At 42.5% G+C, this 24,712-nt stretch overlaps 1 protein-coding gene and 1 long non-coding RNA gene across 3 annotated transcripts in view; both read left to right on the plus strand.

Moving 5' to 3' along the window:
* Positions 1-199: 199 nt before the first annotated feature.
* Positions 200-16,727, plus strand: LOC125100264 (uncharacterized). Of its 2 annotated transcripts, none has more exons than XR_007127477.1 (3): positions 200-234; positions 3,634-3,702; positions 16,380-16,727. It is a non-coding gene; the product is annotated as an uncharacterized LOC125100264 (long non-coding RNA). The 2 variants fall into 2 exon arrangements; XR_007127478.1 differs by lacking the exon at positions 200-234 and adding an exon at positions 2,988-3,364.
* A 1,387-nt stretch (positions 16,728-18,114) lies between these two features.
* The window catches only part of LMNB1 (lamin B1), a 54,187-nt gene continuing 47,589 nt past the window's right edge, over positions 18,115-24,712 (plus strand). Inside the window, exon 1 of the mRNA XM_047730339.1 lies at positions 18,115-18,866. Within this exon, the coding sequence (XP_047586295.1) occupies positions 18,508-18,866 (359 nt within the window). The 5' untranslated portion in view covers positions 18,115-18,507. The remainder of the gene's footprint in view (positions 18,867-24,712) is intronic.

The raw sequence follows: 24,712 nt of genomic DNA on the forward strand, positions 1-24,712 counted from the left end.
AGGGGCACCTGGGTGGATCAGTCAATTAAGCATGCGATTCTTGATTTCGACCCAGGTCATAATCTCAGGATCATGACATTGAGCCCCACAACGGCTCTGCACTCAGCACAAAGTCTGCTTGGGATTCTCTCTCCCTCTCTCTCTTGCCCTTCCCTTCACTCGCATGCATGCACTCTCTCTCTCTCAAATAAATGAAATCTTTTTAAAAAATGGGGTGCCTGGGTGGCTCAGATGGTAAGCCATCTGCCTTTGGCTCAGGTCATGATCCCAGGGTCCTCAGATGGAGTCCCATATCAGGCTCCCTACTTGGCGGGGAGCCTACTTCTCCCTCTGCCTCTGCTTCTCTCTCTCTGTCTCTCATGAATAAATAGGTAAAATCTAAAAAAAAAAAAAAAAAAAGATTCAGTTAGCTCATTGCTTCTGTATTCCTAAATGAAAAATAATTATCATTTTTTGCGTGTGTGTGATCTTTAAAAAATTGGGAAGCAACTGTTTAGGTCAACGTAAACATTTCCTTGGAAGCCACCAAGAATGGAAATGAATAGCAATTTAACAAAAGTTAAATGTCAAACTAGGAAGGAAAAAATATGTTTGTCACCTGTTTTCTCTATAATAATTATAGAAGGGTGATTTGTAAAGAGAGGCCGTTACTTTGAATTAAGATACTAAAATCACAAGGTAGATTACATTAATAATTTTAAAGAAATGCATTTTTTGATATTGAAAGATCGCTGAGTGATCTACAAGGCCTAAACTTGTAGTTTTCAAGCAGATTCGTTAGAACGGTAGGGGCTAGTAAGGAGGGTTTTTTTCCTTAGCAAATTTTGCTTGCCTTATCCATGCCAAAAATGAGAAGCTGTTAGACCCTTCTGATTTCCATCCCCTATTTCTTTCCTGGTCAAAAATATCTGAGAACGGTGTCTATAATCATTTTGGAAAACAGTTTGGTTTGTCTCGAAGGTGGCTCTCCAGCGGGGCACTAGGAAAGGAAGGAGGTGCTATTTTGGCTGACCCTGGAGGTCTGGGTCAGATTCGGACATATGCTAACAAGTGGAAAGGACATTGCAGGTGGAGGGAGGAGCCTGGGGATAAGAATGAGCAGGGCAAATTCAGTCACCTGTCTAGAAATGAAGAGACCGTCCTCATCACAGCTGTGAGGCTGGCCATGCCCAGGTTCCCAGGGCAGCTCAGACCCTGCAGCTGTGGGTGATTGAGCACAGGGAGCGTTCTGGGGCACTGTCCTACACCGGGTGGGCCAGGAGCCCACAGCTTCTCATGAAATCTCGTAGATTAAAACAGAGGGCCCATTACATCCAAGCACGGTTTTCATTTTCACCAGGTAATTTTTAACCTCCTTCTGGCAGGGCTGTAAATTTCTGGGTGAGGGTGTCCATCTCTGTGGCGTTCTTATTTGTTCCCTTCTATTTCTTTTCAGTGGTGAACCCCTGATGTATTTCAAACCCGGGGACGTTTGTGTTTCTCTTGTCCCTGATATAGCCGTATAATGTGCTATGAAGGGAAGAGCCTAGTTACCCATTAGACAAGAAGAACAATCTCTCAGTTCCCAAAGAGGTTGCAATGTTTAGCACCAAGTGTCAAATGCTTTAAAGTGAAAATCCTAAATGCTATGAAAAATTGTTAACTGTTTTGTTGAGGTGTCAGTCAGATACAATAAATCCCCCCCAAATTGTATAAATCCAAAAGTTTTTGGTATATTACATTCTTAATATTTTAAATTGTGGTAAAATATATATAAAAATCTTGTCATTTTTCCCTATTTTTTTAAAGATTTTATTTATTTATTTGACAGAGATCACAAGCAGGCAGAGAGGAAGGGAAGCAGTGAGCAAGGAGCCTGATGTGGGGCTTGATCCCAGGACCCTGAGATCATGACCTGAGCTGAAGGCAGAGACTTTAACTCACTGAGCCACTAAGGCACCCCTTTCCCTTTTTTTATTAACATTCCGGTTAGTTAACATACACTGTAGTACTAGTTTCAGGTATAGAATTTCGAGATTCAACACTTACATACAACACTTACAGTGCTCATCACAGGGAGTGCCCTCCTTAATCCCCATCACCTATTTAACCAAGCCCCCGCCCCCACCTTCCCTCTGGTAACCACCAGTTTGTTCTCCACAGTTAAGTGTCTATTTCTTGGTTTGCCCCTCGACACCCCCCCACCACGTTCATTTATTCTGTTTCTTAAATTCCAAATTTGAGTGGGTCTCTGGGGACCTCAGTTGGTTAAATGTTAGACTCTTGATCTCAGCTCAGGTCTTCACCTCAGCTCAAATCTTGATCTCAGGGTTGTAAGTTCAAGCCCCTCGCTGGGCTCCATGTTGAGCATGGAGCCTAGTTAAAAAAAAAATTCCACATGAGTGAAATCATATGCTATTTTTCTTTCTCTGACTTATTTCACTTAGCATAATACTCTAGCTCCAGCTAGGTCATTGCAAATGGCAAGATTTCGTTTTTATGGCTGAGTAATATTCCATTGTGTATACATGTGTGTATACATAATGTATACACATACACACACACACACACAGAGACATATATATACCACATCTTCTTTATCCATTCATCAGTCATGGACATTTGGTCTCTTTCCATAATTTGATTATTGTTGGTAATGGTACTATAAACATCGGGGGGTGTGTGTGTCTTCTCGAATCAATCTTTTGGTATTCTCTATTGGGTAAATACCTAGTAGTGCAATTGCTGGATCATAGAATAGCTCTGATTTTAACTTTTTGAAGAACCACCCTACTGACAAACCTTGGCGTTTTATGTGTACAATTCAGTGCTATTAGTTACTTTCATGATGTTCTGCAACCATCACCACAATCTATGACCAACTCTTTCATCTTCCCCAAACATGGTGCTGAGGATATGGTTATACTATAATTAGGCTTAGATGGGAAGAGTTTTGTTTATAAAAAAGGGTGTTTAACATCATCATCATCCTCTGCCCCATGGATCTGCATGGCATGTGTTTGCACAACCCCCTGCTGCCTATTTGCTCCTGGGCTGGGGGGAGCAGCCTGGGACTCAGTCCCTCCCCAAAGGCAGTTTTCTGCTTTGCTCATCTCCATGCCTGAAGGTCGCAGCTGGAGAATTTCTTTTTCTTCTGGAGATCACAGGGGTGAAGGAAACCGCACCAGAAGCCTTCAGAGGCAAGCCCTATATTTTGCACCAGAGTTGCTGTAACCATTCCCTCTATCTCTGTTCCCTGTTCCTATTTCCAATCCCCAACTTACATATTTTCATGTGTTTAATGTACTTTATTTTGTTTTCTGTATGTTGTTTTATATAATTGTGAAATGCCTCAGTTAATTTGTACTCCTGCAGTTTTAACCATGTAAGTTATCTAGGCCTGGACCTAGATGAAGGGATAAGGTTTCGCTTCCTTGTTTCTAGATCATTACTGAAACTGGTCTTTCCCCCATATATCCCGCTGGACACACCTCCCTGACTTACCTTAAGGAAAAAATACACACATGGCTCTTTACTAATGCTCTTACCTTCAACTTCATGTCTTTTGTGAGCAGTATATAGCTTATATGAGAAACTGTATTCCCTGGTTCCTCTCTTTTTAATTCTAAGTCACTTTCCCACTGTATCCCTTAGGGTTCCTGGATGCAAGCACAGAACCTGATTCTCACTTATGCAGAAAAGGAGGGGACTGAAGACCATCAGGTAATTCACAGGATCATGGGATGGCTAGAGCCCTAGGTTAAAAGAAGCCACATGCCAAGGATCCCAGAACCTCTCTGGGAAGGTCATTGTTGCCGCCAAGGAAGGGTAGATTATGTACCTGTAGCTGTGACCCCACCAACACTGCATATAGGCTGGTACTCTGTTCCTACTGCCTTTGGAAACTGGACGTAGCTACCTGAACAAATTTGCCACTCTTTCATTGCTTTGCATCAAGTTCTGGGGCTGGTGCCTCTGCCTGGCCAAACCTAGGCTTGCAAAAGAAATGGTTGGCTGGTTGGCTTTTTTAGCATCTAGAATAGGAGGAAGACCCTATCTCTTGCTAAGACTCATATGGTGAGGAGTTCCCCAAATGGAGGAAGACAGTTCAGAGGGTGAGAACCCGAATAAGTTACAGATGTCCCCTACAGGTAGGAAGCATCTGGTGTTCTGTACGGGGTAGAGTCAGAGCTTAATGTTCTCCAATTCAGAATTCTTGAAAGTGAAGTTTGTTGCTCTCCCTTTCCTTCTGTTACAAAAATGAAAAGACACACTTGGGCAATTTCTTTTAGCAGGTTTGTTTAGTAAGGCAAAAATAATTCTGACATCAAAACCTCATGGTATACCCCCCCCTGCCAAAAAAAATTTACACTGCTATGTTTGAAATTTTTTTTTTAAGATTTATTTACTTATTTATTTGTCAGAGAGAGAGAGCGCACACGCAAACAGAGGCGGAGGGAGAAGCAGTTTCCCTGCCGAGCAAGAATCCCCATGTGGAACTCTATCCCAGGACACTGGGATCAGGACTTGAGCCAAAGGCAGCTGCTTAACTGACCAAGCCACCTAGGCGTCCCTACATTGCTATGTTTGAAATACAGCTATGGAAAATACAGCTATGGAGCAAGTCTTTTTCATAGTAAGCTTAACTGAAGCTTATCTCCAATATTCTAATCATCTTCTTATTTTGAGCCAATATTTACAGTTTTATAATTTTCAAAGTTCTTTTTCTACTGCCTTTCATCCTTTATGTGGACACTGTTAGATTTTCTTTAAAAAGTATTTTGCTTGTATTACTATAAGGTAGGAAAAAAAGAAAATAAGTCAGAATAGGAAGAAAATACAGAAAAACAATACTGTTGTTTTTGTAACTAAATCCAAATAACGTAGTAACAAGGATTTTTGTTAATGAAACATTATTTTATCCACAGTGCATTATTTCTCAGGTAAGTAGGCAAGTAGATTTGTTAATAGTAAACAAATCTATATTTGTTTACTAGTTAGAAGTTTCATTCTTTTTATTCCACAAAGTCTCAAAATCTTAATCTGCTTCACCGATGTCCTCTTTTACTGACATCTCTTATAAGTGATGACATTTGAGTTGTCATTGCTGCCTCATACCAAAGTTACTTCTCACCATTTCCTGTGGATTTATGGTGAAATGTACTATATTTTAATTAATGATTTTATATCCCACTGCTGTCCCCCAAACCCCAGTTAGAGTGGTGAAAAGAGACTCAGTGCAGGAACTAGGTGCTTGCCTATCCTTAGACAATTGTCAATTATAAAACAGATTGGATTGCCAACCTAATGATTTTCTTGGGCAGAGATGTTTCCAATAAAATAACAGGCACCAGTGAAAGAGAGCATTGCTGGTGGGAGGGGAGAGGAGGTGATTTGTGCAATTTCCTTTAAAATTTTAGAAGTTCATGGTCCGGGCTGCTGCAGAAGCCTATTCTTATCTCTTGCTAGGAGAGGCAAACGATTCTGAGCTCCCAAGCTATAGGATGCAGAAAGAAGCTGGTGCGGTAGAGGAAAAGGGAGGCCAGCCAGATGGTGGAGGCATGGAGAGTAGGGAGGAGTAAGGGTGAGGGTTGGGGTGCTAATTGGCTTTTCTTGTCTCACCAGCAGTCTGTGGCAAGCAGATGGCTACACCCTTAATACTACCCTTTTCCTGGCCAGCATGCAGTAGTGGTTGGTCTTGTGGTCAGGCAGAGAGTGTGCATTTTTTTTTTTTGCCCTCTTCAAAACGTGGAAGTGGTAGAGGGACATGCAAAGCAGAAATCTAGGTTTAAGTATCATAGGATCTAAGAAAAGTAGATCTCCTCTCCTTCCATTTTTTGCAAGATGCCCATTAACTAGGTGCCAATTGATGTTTTGATAACATTGACTGAAAGTCATGTATTCTTTCTATTATAAAAATCAATCCAAACCAATCAAACTGTGCCTGAATATTTAAACAACCATCAATAAAATGATAAAAACTGGCTAAGAAGTCTAAACTCAAGAGGGATAGCATGTGTTTGGAGAGAGGTTGGCTTACAGATAATTATAAAAAGATTCAGGCGAGCCCATGTCAGAGGTCCTAACATTGGCTTTTCCTTACATACTCTGTCAGTTTCTCTGGGGTGGGGACTGTGTCTTGATTACTTTGTGATTTCTCTAGAGCTAGCCATATGGGCATTCACTGAAAGTTTGTGAAAGAGAATAAAATTTTAGTAAGTCAATCACTACATGTGCTATGCAATATTTGTGTAGATGTTGACTCTCTGCCAAGATAAACGTTAACATGACAAAGTAAAACCGTTAATAGTTTGAAAATGCAGTGTTGTAAGGGGCACTGATTTTTCTCAGTGCTGGTATAATGTTTTACATGCTAAGTGGAATAGAAGCTTTTAAAATTGGGAAGCAAAAATTCTAATATCTCTTTTTGTAGAGGAAGGAAGCGGAGTAAATACTTACTGAGCCCTGAATAGGTACCAGATAGACTGTGTGTACATTAATGTAGTCAATTCTGTTAACATCCCTGTGAAGTAGTTCTTTCTCTGGTTTTTACAAATGAGGAAATGGAGCTTCACAGATGTTAAGTAACTTGCTAGAGGTCACACAGCACGTGACTATGCAGGATTCACACTTGGATATTCCTGATTCTAAAGCCTGCACTGTCCTGACTTTATGCTACCTGAACCCTAACATATCTCCATTGGTCCCTCAAATATTCTCAGTTTTATTTGTCTAGCAATCAGTCAAATCAATACCTGAAATATTCTCTGTGGTCTTTCTCTCCACCTGTCCCGATGGCAGAAAGAGATCAGGCATCTTGGTCTTCAACTGCTTAATCTCCTAACTGAAATCATTTGGGGAATTTTAGAGACAAATGGGAGGGAAGTAGTGTATTTCTGTATTTTCTGGTGATCCAGAACAGAGCGCTAATCCTGATTCTAACATGCAATTCTGTAACTCCCTTCCACTGAATTTCCAAGCTTTCACATTTCCTTGTGCTTGCTAATACATGATACACGTATCTTATTCTTGTGTTTGATATTTATCCTATTGGCTGAACATCTTTTAGATGTCACAGCATATCTGATGTTGACCAGATTCCATTTGGGGTGGATGAGACATCTATGGTTTGCTTTCTCATAGCTTTAGCAGGCAACACTCCATTTTAAAAATATCCATTTTTAAAAATATGCATTTTCAAACAAGTGGTTCATTTCCTGAAATTTCTTCAACAATAATCATGATCAAATTTGGACGAATCATATGAGATGACATAGTAAACCTGAAACTGAAATAGGTTATTGGTATTTAAGGAGAAAAAGCTTTCCATTGTCAGTTATTATTTATGACACTTAGTACTATTTTATCAATAATAAGTGGTGACTAAAATAAATGTTACAGATCAGATTCTTACCTTCAGACCAGAATAATAAAAAAATAAGTTTTCTAAATGGAAGTCTTACAAAGTTGTTAAATCATTGTTTGAGACATTTTAAGTGTATCTCTTGGCTCATGACTACCAGCGCCCCTTGCTCAAAGGAAGTATGCAGAAGTAGCTCTTAGATAAAGTAGACTTGTCATGAAATCAGGGAAGGCCAGGGTACTTAGATCATCCCTTGCTGTATATTGCTCTACTCAAATACGGGGGCCTATGGACAGAAAAGTAACCATATTCCATCCTCTGCAGTGTCCCCCAAGGATGTTCATCAGCCTTAAAGAGTCTTATGGTTTGGTTGAAATGACAGACCCAAAAGCAATATGCTAGGTTCCAAATGACTGCTCTAGATGATAATGCCACAGGAGTTCATAGGAGGAATGACTTTAAATATTTGGGGGTGAAGCCCCCATTTTGGATCCATTTTACTTTTGAAAAGAAAAATGCTGGACTCTCTCCTGTGTGACTTCCCTATGACCATGGAGACCTCTTTCCTCCCTTCCTTGCTTTGAGTTCAGCCCAATTTAAATCCCTTTCAGGAAATATATAGTAAATGACAAAAAACTCAGAGGTCAAGATTAGAGAAGTGAAACCAATTTCTTTTAAATGACAACGGTTTTCTGAAAACCTCGTGGAGCTGATTCAAGTCACTACAGGGTGGTTTTTCAAGGGGGTGTCAGAGCAGAACTTCTCTGCAGTCATAGATGACATGGCGGGCTGTCTGACCTAATTACTTCTGGTAGGTAATTGTATATTCACTTATATGGCTCTGGCTGTAACTCAGGAGCCCCAGCGAGACTAAGGGCAGGAGCCGCGTGCTCTATTTCCTGTCTGTTCTCCACGGCAGTGTCTCATAACGCTGTCATCCCTTGAGCTCCTGTGATAAACACAAAATTCTCATCTGCCACCTCAAATCTAAAAAACCCCCTTAGAGGCAGGAGGAATTCTGTCTTCTCCCACCACAGCCAGTTTAAAAATTAAAAAAAAAAAAAAAAACTTTTAAAATTTTTAAACAAAGCCCATTTGACTGAGAAAATTTAATCGAAATTTAAAATATTTATTATTGAAATGATAGGTGATTTTTTGGCTTTTTAAGTATAAAGTATAAAATTTGAATACTAGATCTCTTTTGTAAGTCATAATGCTACCCCGGATTCTGAGAAGTCCCTTTTTTTTCTCCCTTCTCCTCATCCCCTTATTAAAAATTCCTTCTCCATTCTTACTGAATTAAACTTGTGGTGTGCCTTCAGTTGTTTAGAATGTTGTTTTGTTATTAAAAGAACTCAGGTCCCTGGATTGCTAGAGATCAGTATTTGTATGCCATTGATAGAATGATCAGTGTCTAAATATGCAATCTTACAAAGCAAAATGAATATAATAGTGCAAATCAGAATTTCATAAGTAGAATTTTCTTTTTTCTTTATGAAGTTCTCAGTTTTGTAGTATTCATATTCCAACATATTCCAATCTGTCCAAAACAAAAATGGCAAAGTACTCTCCACAAGTAACTTGTTTCAGCCTGAACACCTCTGTCTTCATACTCAAACACATCTTATATTATTTTCTTATTCAAAAAAATTTTTTAAAGATTTTGTTTCCTTATTTGAGAGGGAAAGATAAATAGAAAGAGAGAGAGAGAGAGAGAGAGAAAATGCACATGGGGGGAGGAGAAGAGGCAGAGAATTTTGAGCAGACTCTATGCTGAGTGCTGAGCCTGACATGGGGTTAGATCCCATGACCCTGAGGTCACGACCTGAGCCGAAATCAAGAGTCAGATGCTTAATCTACTGAGCCACCCAGGCGCCCCTTATTTAAAATTTTTTAATTGAAAAAACTAATAAAAAATTTAATTGAAGGGGCACCTGGGTGGCTCAGTGGGTTAAAGCCTCTGCCTTCAGCTCAGATCATGATCCCAGGGTCCTGGGATTGAGCCCTGCATGGGGCTCTCTGCTTAGCGGGGAGCCTGCTTCCCCTCCCTTCTCTGCCTGCCTCTTTGCCTACTTGTGATCTCTGTCTGTCAAATAAATAAACAAAATCTTTAAAAAAAATTTAATTGAAGTATAATTAACATGCAATGTTATATTAGTTTAATGCATCTTTTAAATCTGATCATGTCAATGTCTTAAAAAAATGACTGTGTACAATTTCTGTCTCCTGAAGAAATAACACAGGTATTAGAGTCCACAGAATATTTAGAATTCAAATAACAAATAAGATGGAAACTTGTCTATTTACAAAAAAAATAGTTATGAAGTACATCTCAGGAGTTTAAAAATCTAATCTATAAGAGACCGGAATACATTTATTTTTACTGTGGTAAAATTTACATATAGTGAAATGTACATATTAAGTGTATACTCTAGTGAGCTTGTATAATTGTGTCCATATACCTGTGACCCTATCATTCTAGAAAGTTCGTTAATGCCCCCTTCTAATCAATTCTCCCCCCCTTGGACATCCACTGTTTTGATTTCTTTTACAAAGATTACACTTATTTGTCCTTGAATTTCATGTAAATGAATCATATAAAATGTACTTTTTCTCTTGCTTAATATAATGTTCTGAGATTCATCCACATTGGTGAAGGTATCTGTAACTCATTCTTTTTAATTGCTGAATGGTACTTACACCGTGATTTATTTGTCCATTCTCTTGATGGGCATTTGGGTTGTTTCCAGTTTGGGCTTTTATTTAAAAAAAAAAAAACTTTTTATAAAAAAACTTCTTCCTCAAGTCTTTCAGTAGCCATGTGCTTTCATTTGTCTTGGGAGTAGAATTGCTGACCTGCAGAATAGGTGCATTTTTAATTTTATAAGGAAAAGCTAAACAATTTTCTGAAGTGGTTGTACTCCTATCAGCAATATAGGAGAGTTTCAGTTGCCCCTTTACTCATCATATATGCAAATAGGAGGGGTCCCTAATTACTTCACAATGTCATGTCTTTTTAGAGACTTTAACAGAATATTTCTGGTATTACATCCCAGGTACTCATATTCAGCATTCATAAATACATATATTTTATACAAAATATAGAGCCATCTAACATTACAGAATAGTTCTATTCCTGAAAAATTGGTTCCTCTCATGCTGTCCTGACCTGTGGGGATTAATTCATTCTCCAGACACTTGTTATCAACCTCACTCCTTTGGACCTACATCATTCATAGCTTGATTGATTCACCTACTTTTTTGTGTATATATTTCATTTAAGATTTTATTTACTTACTTGAGAGAGAGAGAGAGAGCGAGCATGCATGAGCAGGGGGATGAGCAGAGAAAGAGAGAGTAGCAGGTTCCCTGCTCACTTGGAAGCCGGGCTGGATCCCAGGACCCTGAGATCATGACCCAAAGCTGAAGGCAGACGCTCAACCAACTGAGCCACCTAGGCAACCCCTGTATATTTCATTTCTACACACAATACCTTTATTGAGGGAACGAATCACACTTCACACTTAAAAAATTTCTTTCATAGGATGTAGTGTAATGCCTTGCACACAGGAGTTACTCAACAAAATTTCCTGCTTAATTGGTTTTCTACATTGGTTTTGCCTTGGGCAAGGTATCAACGCAGTTTGAATAATCTACTTGTTTTAATTGTATGGCAATTTCCTTAATTTTCCATTTTTCTTGACTATGGTAAGCCGGGCCTCAAGTTAATTGTTGACTAAAATCTACCTCCTTTACCACCTTACTAATTCTTAGTTTCAAGCACCCTGTCCACAGTGTGGTCTGAAATAAAAAGAACACCATAGGAGATTAGAGAGTCCCTCTGGAGTTTCCCTCGAATTCTCCCTGAGGCCTTTGGTTTGCCATTTACAGGTCTGCACAGAGTACTGGATTCATCTTCCAGTCCCTGGAGGCTGAAATTCTTCCAAGCACAGCTCAGAGATCATCTGTTTCCAAGAGGTGACTTCCTCCCCAGCACAGAAACCTCTCTGGTTCTTGATGCACCTGCATCCTTTTGTTCACGCCTCCTTGTTAGGACCTGGCACTGGGAGGCACAGTTTGTTTATGTTTGCCTGTCCACAGATGGGCTGTCGGGCTCCTGAGAGCAGGGACCGTGTACATTAGTCACCTGTGCTCTGCATGTAATGAAATCCTCCACAAATGTTTGGTGAATAAATGCATGGATTAATAACTAGACTAATATGACTTTGAGGTATCCTAAACCTTTTAGAGGTTGTATTTTTAACTTTATGTATGCAAGTATGCATGTAAGTAAGCTCTGTGCCCAATGTGGGGCTTGAAAGCATAACCTCAAGATCAAGAGTCGCATGCCCTGCTGACTGAGCCAGCCAGGCACTCCTGTATTTTAACGTTTTAAGTTTTTTATTTTTTAAAAAGATTTTACTTTAGAGCTGGGTGGAGGAGCAGAGGGACAAACGGACTCCATGCTGAGTACGGAGCAGGATGCGTGGTTCCATCTCATACCCTGAGCTGAAACCAAGGGTAGGCTCTTCAACCAAATGAGCCACCAGGCTTTCAAAAATAAGCAAATCTCTGGAGAATTTTGGGCAAGAAAGGAACTGCTTGGGTTAATTCTCTCTCTCTCTCCTTTCACGAGGTAGACACATACTGTTTTTGTTTGTCCAGCATTCCTTTATCACTTTTGGCATGCATTCCTCATTCTTTATGGAACCCATCCCATGTGGTTTGGTGATGATAGCCTTGACCTCTGAGACTCCCCACACGCTGCCTATCAAAGTGGTGGATTTTGGCCTGGACATGGCTGGTCAAAGGATATAGTAATTGGTTCAGGGCTGACGACCAGAACAATCAAGCAAATTAGTTTTCCTGAGATTTGTTATATTGCAAGCTACTAGGAGAACTTAGGCTTGCCAGGCCCAGAAGCCAGCTTTTCCCCCTTCTGGGGAAGAGCTTGTATTGGAAAAAAAGTTACTGGTGGAGAACAGCCACGTAAGAGATGTAGGGGGCCATCTGGTTTTGGGGATTGCAATCTCCTAGTGGCCAGGACAAGTTTAGATTTATACTTCAATCACATTCAAGTTTAATACCCCTCACATTTTTCATTTTCATCCTTCCAGTCTTTCCTGAGATTGAATCTAAATTCAGGGATTTTTTAAGTGTCTGATTCCCCCCCCCCCTTTTAAAAATATTGTATTTATTTGACACAGAGAGAGAGGAGAAGCAGGGGGAGCGGCAGGCAGAGGGAGGGGGAGAATCAAGCTCCTTGTTGAGCAAGAAGTCCAACTGAGAACTCCATTCCAGGATCCTGGGATTGTGACCTGAGCTGAAGTCAGCTGCTTAACTGAGTCACCCAGGCACCCCTACCTAGGGAGATTCTTAACAGCTGTAGGGAGAATCGCCTGCTTTTTGGTTTTGCTGTTTCTACTCTGTACTGGCCTATTCTAGATGTGACTTCTTATGATTCTGGAGCACATTGGCCTCTGTCACTTTTGCCCTTTGTGCTTCTGCTGAGTTGTGTACTGTTCCACCACACCTCGGGTGGCCTGTTCACCCAGGTTGGTCTGTGGCTTCCCTCTCCCACTGACTCATTTCAATCTGTTGGCTTTTTTTTTTTTTTTTAACCTCCTCTATATCCTTCTAGTGGGACATAGGGAAGGTGTCTTAGGATTCTCGAAAGAAACAGATTCAATAGGATATGTACATATAGACAAATTTATTTTAAGGAATTGGCTCATATGACTAGGGAGGTAAGCAAGTCCGAAATCTTCAGGGTAGGTCAACAGGTTGGAGAGGAGGAAAAGCGACTGTTGGGGCTCAAGGCTGAAGGCTGTCTTCTGTTAGAATTTCATCTTGCTTGGGGGAGGTCAGTCTTTTGTCCTTTCAGGCTTTCAATGGATTGGATGAGGTCCACCCACATTACGGAGGGCAATCTGCTTTACTCAAAGCCGCTGATCTAAATACTAATTTCATGCATGACAAGCTCACACAAACACCCAAATAATGTGTGACCACATATCTGGGCACTGTCACCCAGGTCTGTTCAACACACAAAATTAACCATCACAGATGGTTAGCCTCTTCTGCCTACATTCATTCCTCTTATTTCTTCTCCTACCCCTTGTTGCATTTTTCCCCCCTAGGCTGCTAAATACCATGGTTCTAGAAAAGGCTGGTCTTGGATTCTGCTCTGCTGCAGCAAGATGGAAGAAAATAGGGAATGTTATTGTGAGGCAAAAACCATCTGTATTCTTGGATCTTCAACTCCTACCCTCAACTCAGCTCAGGGGTGGGACAAGAGATGGTGACTCCCACAAATCGCCTTCCTTCCCCAGTCAGGAGGCTTTTATTGGAGCAGAGGTAGTAGGGATGGGAAGACAGGATGGAGGGGACTCGTTCAGCCAGACTACCTTTCTTTTTCAATCTTTTCCTCTACCTATATCAAAATTATTAAACTTTAAAACTGAGAGTGGTGTTATTGTCTTTAGTCCTGGTTTTACAATGCCATCCTGAGAAGAATGGTACCCCAAAATTGTGGTAATGAAGAACACAAGGACATCTGGTTGAAAATTCATTGTTTTATTCTAGTACATCAACTATGAAAATATTATTTTCCTTTTTCATCTGCTGTCTTGAATTCAGATGTAGGGTCAGGAAACAAAGATTTTAGATGAGAAAAGTCTCACCTCTGTAGTTTGAAGTTAAATGAATACATTTAAGTGTTACTGAGTAGGGATAAAACCATCCATCAAAGACTAAAGACTTCATCGTGAGAAAGAAAAGCCCTTAACTTTTGAGCAGGGTCAGTTCCAATCAGAGTAAACAGCTGAATTATGTATAAATAAGTCTTACACGTTGACTCTAGAATTTCTTATTTTTACCACTCTAAAGGTAAAGAGGTAGAATACAGGAGGAAGGGTCATACTTTTGTAGGATGAAAAAAGGAAGAAGAAGAAGAAATGTTGAAAACCGGATGCATAAATACTGGTTTAAGAAATGCTTTAAAGACGACTTTTTTTTTTTTTTTTAAAGATTTTATTTATTTGACAGAGAGAAATCACAAGTAAGCAGAGAGGCAGGCAGAGAGAGAGGAGGAAGCAGGCTCCCCGCTGAGCAGAAAGCCCGACGCGGGGCTCGAACCCAGGACCTGGGATCATGACCTGAGCCGAAGGCAGCGGCTTAACCCACTGAGCCACCCAGGCACCCCTAAAGACGACTTTTATAAGTAGCATTATGACCATATTTTGGCATGAAATAAAACTGAAATGCAAGAATGCAAATTGGTTTCTCCTTTTAACTAAATCCTAAGTTATCACTAAGACAGAATCACTGGGTTAAAAGAACTCTGCCAATTCTACTTTTACCAAATATCCGGATCTTAATAGTTTGGAAAACAACTTGGAGCAGTATATAAATTTCATGCAGCTTTGCTAAGAGAACGATGCTTTTGAAGATGATAAAGACACCTTTAAAACTCTTTTGCTCTTTTTAAAACACAAAAATAAAAATTAGTTTGAAAGGATGCTGGATATTTCAACCTTCTGAAACATGATTTATTGTTATGCTTTCATGATAACCGGAAACAGTATTAACTTTGCAAAGTGTATTAAACAGAAACAATGTGGCCTTAGTAGAAGACCATGTATTAATTTATTTCTTCTTGCATTTATTTAGCAATCATATATTGAGGAGATACCACTTAGCAATATTTTTTGTTTTGTACATCAGCCCTAGCTAGCCCATTTGTTTGCACTGTATGCTCAGATCTCGGTCAGCTGTCACTCCTCTCTCCCTGCACAAATTGGGTTACTGTAAGATTTCCATATCTCCTTCCTTTCTTCCTGCCTCCCTATCCCCATCCTAGTCTGGGCCCCTCTGCCAGGTATGATAGGTATCTTGTATTGTGCTGTCTCAGATCCAAACGATATACAGAAAGTAGGGCAAATGTCCAATAAGTTGTCTCTAGGTCATGAGGTAGCTTTGTGCTGTGGGAAGAGTACTGAAGAGGGAAACAATGTCCCGGGAAGTTGAGTCTTGGTGGATATATATATATATATATACACACACGTGCGCACACACACACACATACACACATACACACATAGCCCAACCAATAATCAGAACATGTGCCCTGACAAGAAAGGGAAGGTTTAAAGGAAAAATATGGCAGCACATTTGAAATCATGATTGCCCTTATAAATGAAGAAGCACTGTCACCAAACTTACATGCTATTTGTTACCTCTCTTCTAATTAATTGGGGGAAACGTTGGCAGTGATGGGATTACAGGACTTAATTATTTAAATCTTTTTTTTTTTTTTAAGATTTAGTTATGTATTTGACAGAGAGACAGTGAGAGAGGGAACAAAAGCAGGGAGAGTGGGAGAGGGAGAAGCAGGCTTCCTGCTGAGCAGCTTCCAGCCACCCAGGGGCCCCTATAGGGCTTATTTAAATGAAGAGGGCTGGACAAACTTATTATGAAAGAATAGAGGGAAAATACTTCAGGTACAGGGCTAGGCATGGGAATAGCCAAGGGAATAAGGGAAGTGTATGTTTCGCCAAGAAACTGATCAAATATTTGCATGATTGCCCAATTATATGGCTAAAAGATTTTCTATTTTTTCCCCTCATTTTTTAAAATTGCTTTTGATTGGAGACAGAATTACTACTAGGACGAATTACTAGAGGTGTCTGGGTGGCTCAGTCAGTGAAACATCTGCTTTGGGCTTAGGTCATGATCTCGGAGTCCTGGGATGGAGCCTTGCACCTGGTTCCCTGCTCAGCAGGGACTCTGCTTCTCCCTCTCCCTCGGCTCACCACTGGTACTCTGTCAAATAAAATCTAAAAAAAAAAACAAAAAACAAAAAAAAATACTACTCATCCCATATTATATGTTTAAAATTTAATCTTTACAAACCCCCCTGCAAGGTAGGAATCATCTCCATTTTCCTCTGAGGAAACCAAGGAATAACTTCCATTAGTCACACAGCTAACAGTAGCAAATCTTCAACTGTTTGACTCTAGTGTCTTTGTCGTTTCAGATAAGAGCACATAACCTGAGTCTCCTACACATAATCTGAAATTGAGGGATTCTATAAAGAGAAAGCTTCATGGGCGTGAGAGTAACACAGATCAAAATCACTTCACATCCAGTTCGAACACTTCAAAAGTGGAAAGAAAATACTTAAAAATTCAAAATATTTTTTAAAAGGCTGAGGCAGAGGGGAGTATGGTGTGAAAACCAAACTCTTTCTGTAGCAGAAAGGCTGTATTCCATCACCTCGGATCAGCACTCACCTTCCTTAGGTCTCATTCCTTCACCAGTAATTTGGCTTTTCAAGACCTTTCTTAAGTTATTAAAATTGTCTGAATATTTCCTTTTAAGCTAACACCAACTTCAACTTTCAGCGTGGTATCTTAGATAACAGGGCAGAAAAGAGGACCATTAATAAGGAGATCATCTTCACTCGGGGTGCCCAGATATCGCCCCAGGGTGATACGCAGCCTGGTGCCCTTCACTAATTCTTATGTACATGACTTGATTAATATTTAAAGAACATTCTGGTCTTCATTACTACCATTATTAAGGTAGCTAACCTGTCATTACTCTACAGATGGGTTCCCACTAGATTGTGAGGTGGCCTTCTAGGTTATAGTTTAAGGGCGAGGCTCTGGAGTCAAAATGAAACTGTCTGGGTTCAAATGCTGTCCTGCCCCTCCCAGGCAGCCTTAAGGAAATTAGTCTATTAAATGGGTGAATTTTCAAAGGGAAAAAATACAGTTCGCCCACCTCAAAGCGGCCGCGTGTAGGCATAACCCACGAAAAGCCCGGTGCAGGGCACAATAAATTCCAGCAAACGTCAGCCTGAGAGTGAAAACTTTTCAAAGCGATAACGGACATTGTACTAGCATTCGTTGTCAGTTACATTTGAGGGATCATTTTTTTTTTCTTAAGAAGTGATTTCTACTTAAATTTACACAAGTTTAGATTTTGATGCATTGGTTTTTAGTGAAGCAAAAACAATTAGCAGCTTGTACGGGTTCCTTCACACGTTAATGTCACTTGCGACTCCCAAGTCAGGGTTTCTGGCTTTTCTGCGGGCTCGGTCGCTTCAAGATACGCAGGCAAACGTCAGTTTGACAGCGATGGAGGTGTTGGCATACACCGTTTTCCCTCCGAGAGAAAAATAAAGGTTTGCATTTGGCATCGGCACGCAGAGGGTTTTGAACCTCGGACACCGGAGCCCATTACGTAACTCCACAGCGGCCGGGCCTCCGGGTCTGTTTCCGATCCCTCTCCGCCGGGCGGGTATAAGATTACAACGTCCGCGGTCGTCCTGGCCTCTAGGAGCTTTGCGTGTGGCTGTTATGGCCGTTTACGTTTGAATTTCCCTGAACCGCTGGGTGGGGGCGGAGGCGCGGACCCGCCCCGGAAAACCTTCGGGCTTCTTCCCGCCACCCGCAGGCCCGGCCCCTCCGGGGGTCCTCGCGGGGTGGCGGGAAGGCCCGGCCAACGCTGGGCCCTGGACAGCCAGGCGAGCAGTCCCAGGCGCCCCACTCCGCCTCCCTCAGTCCTTCCCCAGCCACGCCCAGCCCCGCGCGCCAGGCCGACGGTTGCCCGAGGCCCCGATTTTGAATTTACAGGCCCGGCCCCCGAGCCCCGGACCGTGCCGCGGGCTCTCTATTGGCCGGTGACGGTCACGTGGAATGCCGGGAGGCGCCGGCCATGTTGGAAAGCGCAGCGCCACTGCCCGCGCCACCTCCGCCCCCCGCCGCCCTCCTCCCTCCCTCCCCTTCGCCCCCCCGCAACCCCGCCGCTCCGCGCCGCCTGAGAGGAAACAAAGTGCGGCGGGCGGGAGACTCGGCGGCGGCGGCGGCGGCGGCGCGCGGACCCTGCTCGGCCTTCTGGTCACCCTCGCCCCGAATCTTCCCGAGTGTGTGTGTGAGTGCGTGCGCGTATTTTCTTACAAAGGGCATTTTACGATTGACTGGCAGTCTTCTCCCTTTGCCCTTTGTGCTGTAACCCGGCTCCCGCCAACCCAGGTGCTTCTCCCTTCCCACGCCGCCTTCTCCGCGGACGCGGGTCGTCGGCTTGTGACTTCGGTCCCCGCTTCGCCCTCTGCATCCCTCTCCGCTCTGCCCCGCCCGCCAGTCGCCCCGCCGCCCGCCATGGCGACCGCGACCCCCGTGCCGCCGCGGTCGGGCAGCCGCGCCAGCGCCCCCGCTACGCCGCTGAGCCCCACGCGGCTGTCGCGGCTGCAGGAAAAGGAGGAGCTGCGCGAGCTCAACGACCGGCTGGCGGTGTACATCGACAAGGTGCGCAGCCTGGAGACGGAGAACAGCGCGCTGCAGCTGCAGGTGACGGAGCGGGAGGAGGTGCGCGGCCGCGAGCTCACCGGCCTCAAGGCTCTGTACGAGACCGAGCTGGCCGACGCGCGACGCGCACTCGACGACACGGCCCGCGAGCGCGCCAAGCTGCAGATCGAGCTGGGCAAGTTCAAAGCCGAGCACGACCAGCTGGTCCTCAAGTGAGTACCCGCCTGGCGGCCGCGTGGACCCACAAAAGGGGCGGGGGGCGCCGCTCGGGGGCGGGAGAGCCTGGCCTGGTGCCTACGCCCTTCGGAAGGAGAATCGAGTATTTCTTAGCGGGGACAGGGGTCTCAAAGGGGCCTCGAATGGTAGCGACGGCGCGACCAGGATGCACATTTTCTTCTCCCGGCTACCGAGCAGGACCGGGCGAAGCGCGCACCTGAGGCCGCCAAGGAGAAGCGGCCGGTTTGGGGTCCTGCGCCCGAGATCTGGAAGGGTTCTCCGGAGGGGCTGCCCGGCGGGCTCCAGGTGCGGGGTGGCGGCGTCTCGGCGCGCGCTCGAGTGCGCGCTCCGGTTTCCGGCCGGGCGGGAGACAAAGCCGCTGGAGGGTTTGCGGGGCCGGGATAGCCGGCGGGGGAAGATGGGCTGCCCGCCTCAAGAATGAATGAGCTCGGCGCGGGCGGAGAGAGGAAGGGGAGGGACCTGCCTCCGACGTCCCGGTCTCCCGGGGGTGGGTCCCGCTTTGGCGCGCGCAGTCTGGGCCCTGTAACATTTTGCAATCGTTCTACGCCTGTCTTGGGCGGGGTCTGAACTGCGCGCCTCTGCCCGCCCAGGGCAAGTTGGGCTTTTAATAAGCTCTTTAGCTTTCTTTGGGGAACAGTGTCTTTTCTTTCTACGAAATCAGGCGCGGGTCCCTTTGGGTGCTTTTGTGGACCCGACGACGGAAGCTCGGTTTTTGCATGTCATGGCCACCGTTCTCTGATCCGCGGACTGCCTACCCCCAGCAGCAGTCTCCTCCCCGAGTTTTTGCACCTCTTTAATGTAGTCAGTTCTTTGTGGTACTGGAGAGACTTTTTCAGCCTCCGCGTCTGTCATTGTCATTAATGACAAGCCAGGGCAGGTAAAAGTGAAGTGTGGAGAGGTTGAGTTTGTAAAGCGGTCTGGGGCCTAAGGATAAACTTGCAAGGCTTTGCTGAGCCTACCTTGACTTTCCGATGAGCAAAATGGCATAATTGTAATAAGTACGAAACTAGTGTTGATGTCATGATTTAGATATTTGCTAAATTTGTTCCCAGAAGTCATGGTCTCCATCCTCTATTGTCCGTTGGAATTTCTGGAGATGCTTGACTCGACTTTGACTCTGCCCATGAATGTCTTTCTGTCTGTATCTGTGTGAATGTCCCTGTCTCATTCTCTATGATTTTGTATGTGTGCATCTTTACTTCCCCACCTTATTAATATATGAAAAATAGTTCATAAAAATTAAGTGCATTTGATAAAAAAAATAATTGTAGCCTGGCTTATAGTGAAAGACGTGTGACATTCTGCTTTTTCCAGGAGGCAATTGTGTTTAGCTCTTTTTGTTTTTATTTATTTGGATGTTTAGTTTCATAACTCAACGATACGCTTGTTTTTCTGTTTCTTGGATTTCCCAACCTTTGGAGTTCTCTTTTGAAATGGGTCATTTCAGTCACACCACTGTCCATTTTTTTTTTGTACCGTCCAATTTTTTGTAATTTTTTTGTTACGGAGTTTCTTCAAATCCTAGATGCCATTGCTTGTAATGACTTGCCATGACTGTATGTACCACTAAGGAAAAAACATTAGAACCAGCTGTGTAGGATCCATTCTGTTGGACCCATTCCTATTTCAGAGATGTTAAAATGTGACAGATTAACTATCTGTTATGTGCCAGTCACTGTTCTATGTGCAGAGACTACAGAGATTTTAAAATACATTTTAAATAAATAAATTACTGACCTTATTTTGCTGACTACAGCTGGGAGATAACCAGCAAGTGGATAAAGGTCCTGTTTCATCTAATCTGAAGCATTTTGGTGCTGATGCTTTTATAATCTTCTCAAAACTTAACTACTGGGGTGCCTGGGTGGTTCAGTGGGTTAAGCCTCTGTCTTCGGCTCAGGTCATGATCCCAAGGTTCTGGGATGGAGCCCCACATCAGGCTCTCTGCTCAGCAGGGAGCCTGCTTCCTCCGCTCTCTGCCTTCCTCTCTGCCTACTTGTGATCTCTGTCTGTCAAATAAATAAATAAAATCTTAAAAAAAAAAGTTGACTACTGATTGTTTTTCACATGGTAACAAGACTGCCACCTTGCTGACTGTAGTTATAAAATGGTATGTATGAAGGGGGAGGAGGAAATGGAGGAAGAGAGTCAAAACATACACATAGTTATGAGATAAATTAGTACTAGATACGTAATATATAACATGATGCACGAGGTCATCATGCCATACAATATATATGAAAGTTAAGAGGCTAAATCCTAATGGTTCTCATCACAAGGAGAATTTTTTCCCCTTTTTCTCTTCTTTTGTATCTATACAAGGAGATGGACGTTAGTTGAACCTGTTGTGTTAATCATTAAATGGTCTATGTAAATCAGACCGTCATGCTATATGCCTTAAACTTTACACAGTGATGTGTTTCTGTTTGTCAAAGAGGAAGAAAGGCTGTATATGGATTGTGAGATGCATGCTAGTTTCAGCAAAATTAAAAAGCGAAGAATACATGTGTTAGAATCAATAAAATAATGTTTGTGGTATGATATTAGGTAGTAACAGATGCTAGAGGAATAGAAATAAGGCAGGTTAAGTTAAGTTAGGTTAAATATCTGACCCTTGATTTCGGGTCCTGTGATCTGGTGGTGAGATCTAGTCCTGCTCTGCGAAGAGTCTGCTTGGGTCTCTCCCTCTCCACCTCCTCTTAACATGTGCACGTGAACTCTCTCTCTAAAATAAATAAATAAATTTTAAAAAGTAAAGGAGGCGAAGGGTTGGTATGGTTAAGGAAGGCCTGCTTAGGGATTGAAAATAATATCCTCTGAGATATCCTTTAGTGTGCTGGGATTAAAAGTACATTTAAAAAAATCTGTACAGGGGCACCTGGGTGGCTCAGTGGGTAAAAGCCTCTGCCTTCGGCTCAGGTCATGATCCCAGCATCCTGGGATCGAGTCCTGCATCGGGCTCTCTACTCAGCAGGGAGCCTGCTTCCTTCTCTCTCTGCCTACTTGCGATCTCTGTCAAACAAATAAATTTAGAAAAAAAAAATCTGTACATATATTCCTTTTGTCAGCATCAGATGCATTTTCTTTTCTAACATTCCATCAATTGCTCAAAACATGCCACATTTTACTTCGTTTGAGGTTTCAACTCTGATATTAAAAAAAAATTGTTTTTAAAGATTTTATTTGTGTATTGGAGAGAGAGTGCTCATGCATGAGAGTGTGGAGGGGAGTGGCAGAGGGACAGCCAGACTCCCCACTGAGCTTGGAATCAGGACCTGAGCCCAAGTCAGACACTTAACTGACTGAGCCACCCTAGTGCCCTAACCCTGGTTTTTTGGGTACAATTTTGTCCATAAATAGTCTTTTATTTTTCTTGTTGACTAAAGAAGACTTTTTAAAGATAGTAATTATAATATCTTTTACATAACTATTCTTTTTTCCCCTGAAGCTTTCGGCTCTTAAGACATGCTGTGCAGCTGACATCCTAGGAATCAACCTGATTTAGACCCAGTTTCCCCCTAGATCACATATCTTCCTTTCCTTGGTGTCTTCCCTCATTTTTTTGGAGAACATCCTTAAGAAACTCATTCAGAAAAGTTGTCAAGATGTAAAATTCCTGAGTCCTGTTTGTCTGAAAGTAGCTTTGTTTTGTTTCATGCTTGACTGATAATTGGGTTAGGTATAGAATACTGGTTCAACATTTTTTCCTCAGAACTTGGGAATTACCATATTCCTCCATTGTCTTCTAGCATCTAGTGTTGTAATCTCTGTCTGGTGCCAGTCACAGTTATTTTCTTTTGGTAATTGCTTTTGCTTTTCCTCTGTGTAAGCTTTGGAATTTTCTTTTATCCTAATTTTCTGAAATTGCATGGTGGTGAGACTAGGAATGGGTATTTCCATTATGCATTCTTTCTTTTGTCAGTGGTTTTTTTCTATTTAAAGTTTTAATCTTTATTTAGCTCTGGGAAACTTACTTTATTCCATACCTTTCTGTGCTCTATTTTCTTTGTTCTCTGGTGGGGATGTTGAACACTTCTGCTCATAATTTTTTTCTCATTCTCGGAAATTACTTTGACTCTTCTCTAGCTCAATAGTGACATTGTAAAGGCTGAAGTCATACTTTTAATTCCAAAAAATCTTTTTTTTTCCCCCAAGAAATCTTTTTATACAGGTATTCTCTTTTGCTCACTTTGTTTCTGTTTTTTTTTTTTTTTTTTTTTTTTTTTAGATTTTTTATTTATTTGACAGAGAGAGAGAGAGAGATCACAAGTAGGTGGAGAGGCAGGCAGAGAGAGAGAGAGAGGAGGAAGCAGGCTCCCCACTGAGCAGAGAGCCTGATACGGGGCTCGATCCCAGGACCCTGGGATCACGACCTGAGCTGAAGGCAGAGGCTTTAACCCACTGAGCCACCCAGGTGCCCCATCACTTTGTTTCTGTTTTAAGGATGCATTATTTTCTTTATTCTGTCTGAGGATGATACTTAGGATTTTCTTTCTAAAATTCTTTTCTGTTCACTGGATTATCTCTTTTTTCCTCCTTGGTCATTTGTTTCTTTTGTTTGGTTATTTTTTATTTATTTAGTTTTTTTGCAAGTGTTTTTTTTCATGCGCATGATCCTTGGATGTCAGCATCTACAAATGAATGGTTGAGCATTACTGCTTTTGTTGTTTAGGTTGCTGCTTTGCTCCCTTTTCTTTTTCTTTCTTTTTTTTAAAAAATAATTTATTTATTTATTTGACAGACAGAGATCATAGGCAGAGAGGCAGGCAGAGAGAGAGGAAGGGAAGCAGGCTCCCCGAGGAGCAGAGAGCCCGATGCGGGGCTCGATCCCAGGACTCTGAGATCATGACCTGAGCTGAAGGCAGAGGCTTTAACCCCCTGAGCCACCCAGGCGCCCCCTTCCCTCCCTTTTCTAATGCAAGGACAAATTAGGACCTTTATGTATGAATGGGCTGCCCCCTTGGTTAACTTGTTGGAAAGCCTGCAGTTAGGGTAAGATCAGCTGGTGGGGATCAGGTGCAAAGCTGTTCCATGAGTTAATGGCCCCATTTTGAGTCTCTCTCACTTTCTCCTGTAGTCCTGTGTATGTTTTGGGATATGTACTTTTATATACTTTTCATCTAGAAATTTGTTGGAATGTCTGCTGATGATCCCTTCCTAATTCATTTTGATGCTACAGGTTTTTTTATGGGACATACTTTTTTTTATGGGACATGCCTTTTTATTAGGGTGTAGTGAGGTGGCTAATGCCTATATAGGAATCTTGGAAATCACTTCTTTTGACTAATAATTGAAGTATAATTTATAAGATGAAAAGGAAGAAATTTTTTGTCTTTTGGGTCCATTTAGCTCCTTTATTTGAGAATAATTTTTTTTAATTTTTTTTTTTAGAGATTTTTATTATTTGACAGACAGAGATCATAAGCAGGCAGACAGGCAGGCAGAGAGAGAGGGGAAGTAGGAGTTCCACTGAGCAGAGAGCCTGATGTGGGGTTTGATCCCAGGACCCTGAGATCCTGACCCAAGCCTAAGGCAGAGGCCCAACCCACTGAGCCACCCAGGCACCCTGTTTTAATTTATTTAGAGTCTTTGTAATTAGTGTATCATGTAGGTGGATTAAGAAAATTATAGATTCCAGGAGTGCCAGGGTGGCTTATTAGGTTAAATGTCTGCTTTGGGCTCAGGTGATGATCCCAGGGTCCTGGGATTGAGCCCCACCTTGGGCTTCCTGCTCAGTGGGGAGTCTGCTTGTCCCTCTCTCTGCACCCCACCCCCCCTTTCATGCTATCTTGCACTCTTGCCCTTTCTCTCTCAAATAAAT

The sequence above is a fragment of the Lutra lutra genome, chromosome 5 (genome assembly GCF_902655055.1).
Source record: "Lutra lutra chromosome 5, mLutLut1.2, whole genome shotgun sequence".
Classification (NCBI taxonomy): Eukaryota; Metazoa; Chordata; class Mammalia; order Carnivora; family Mustelidae; genus Lutra; species Lutra lutra.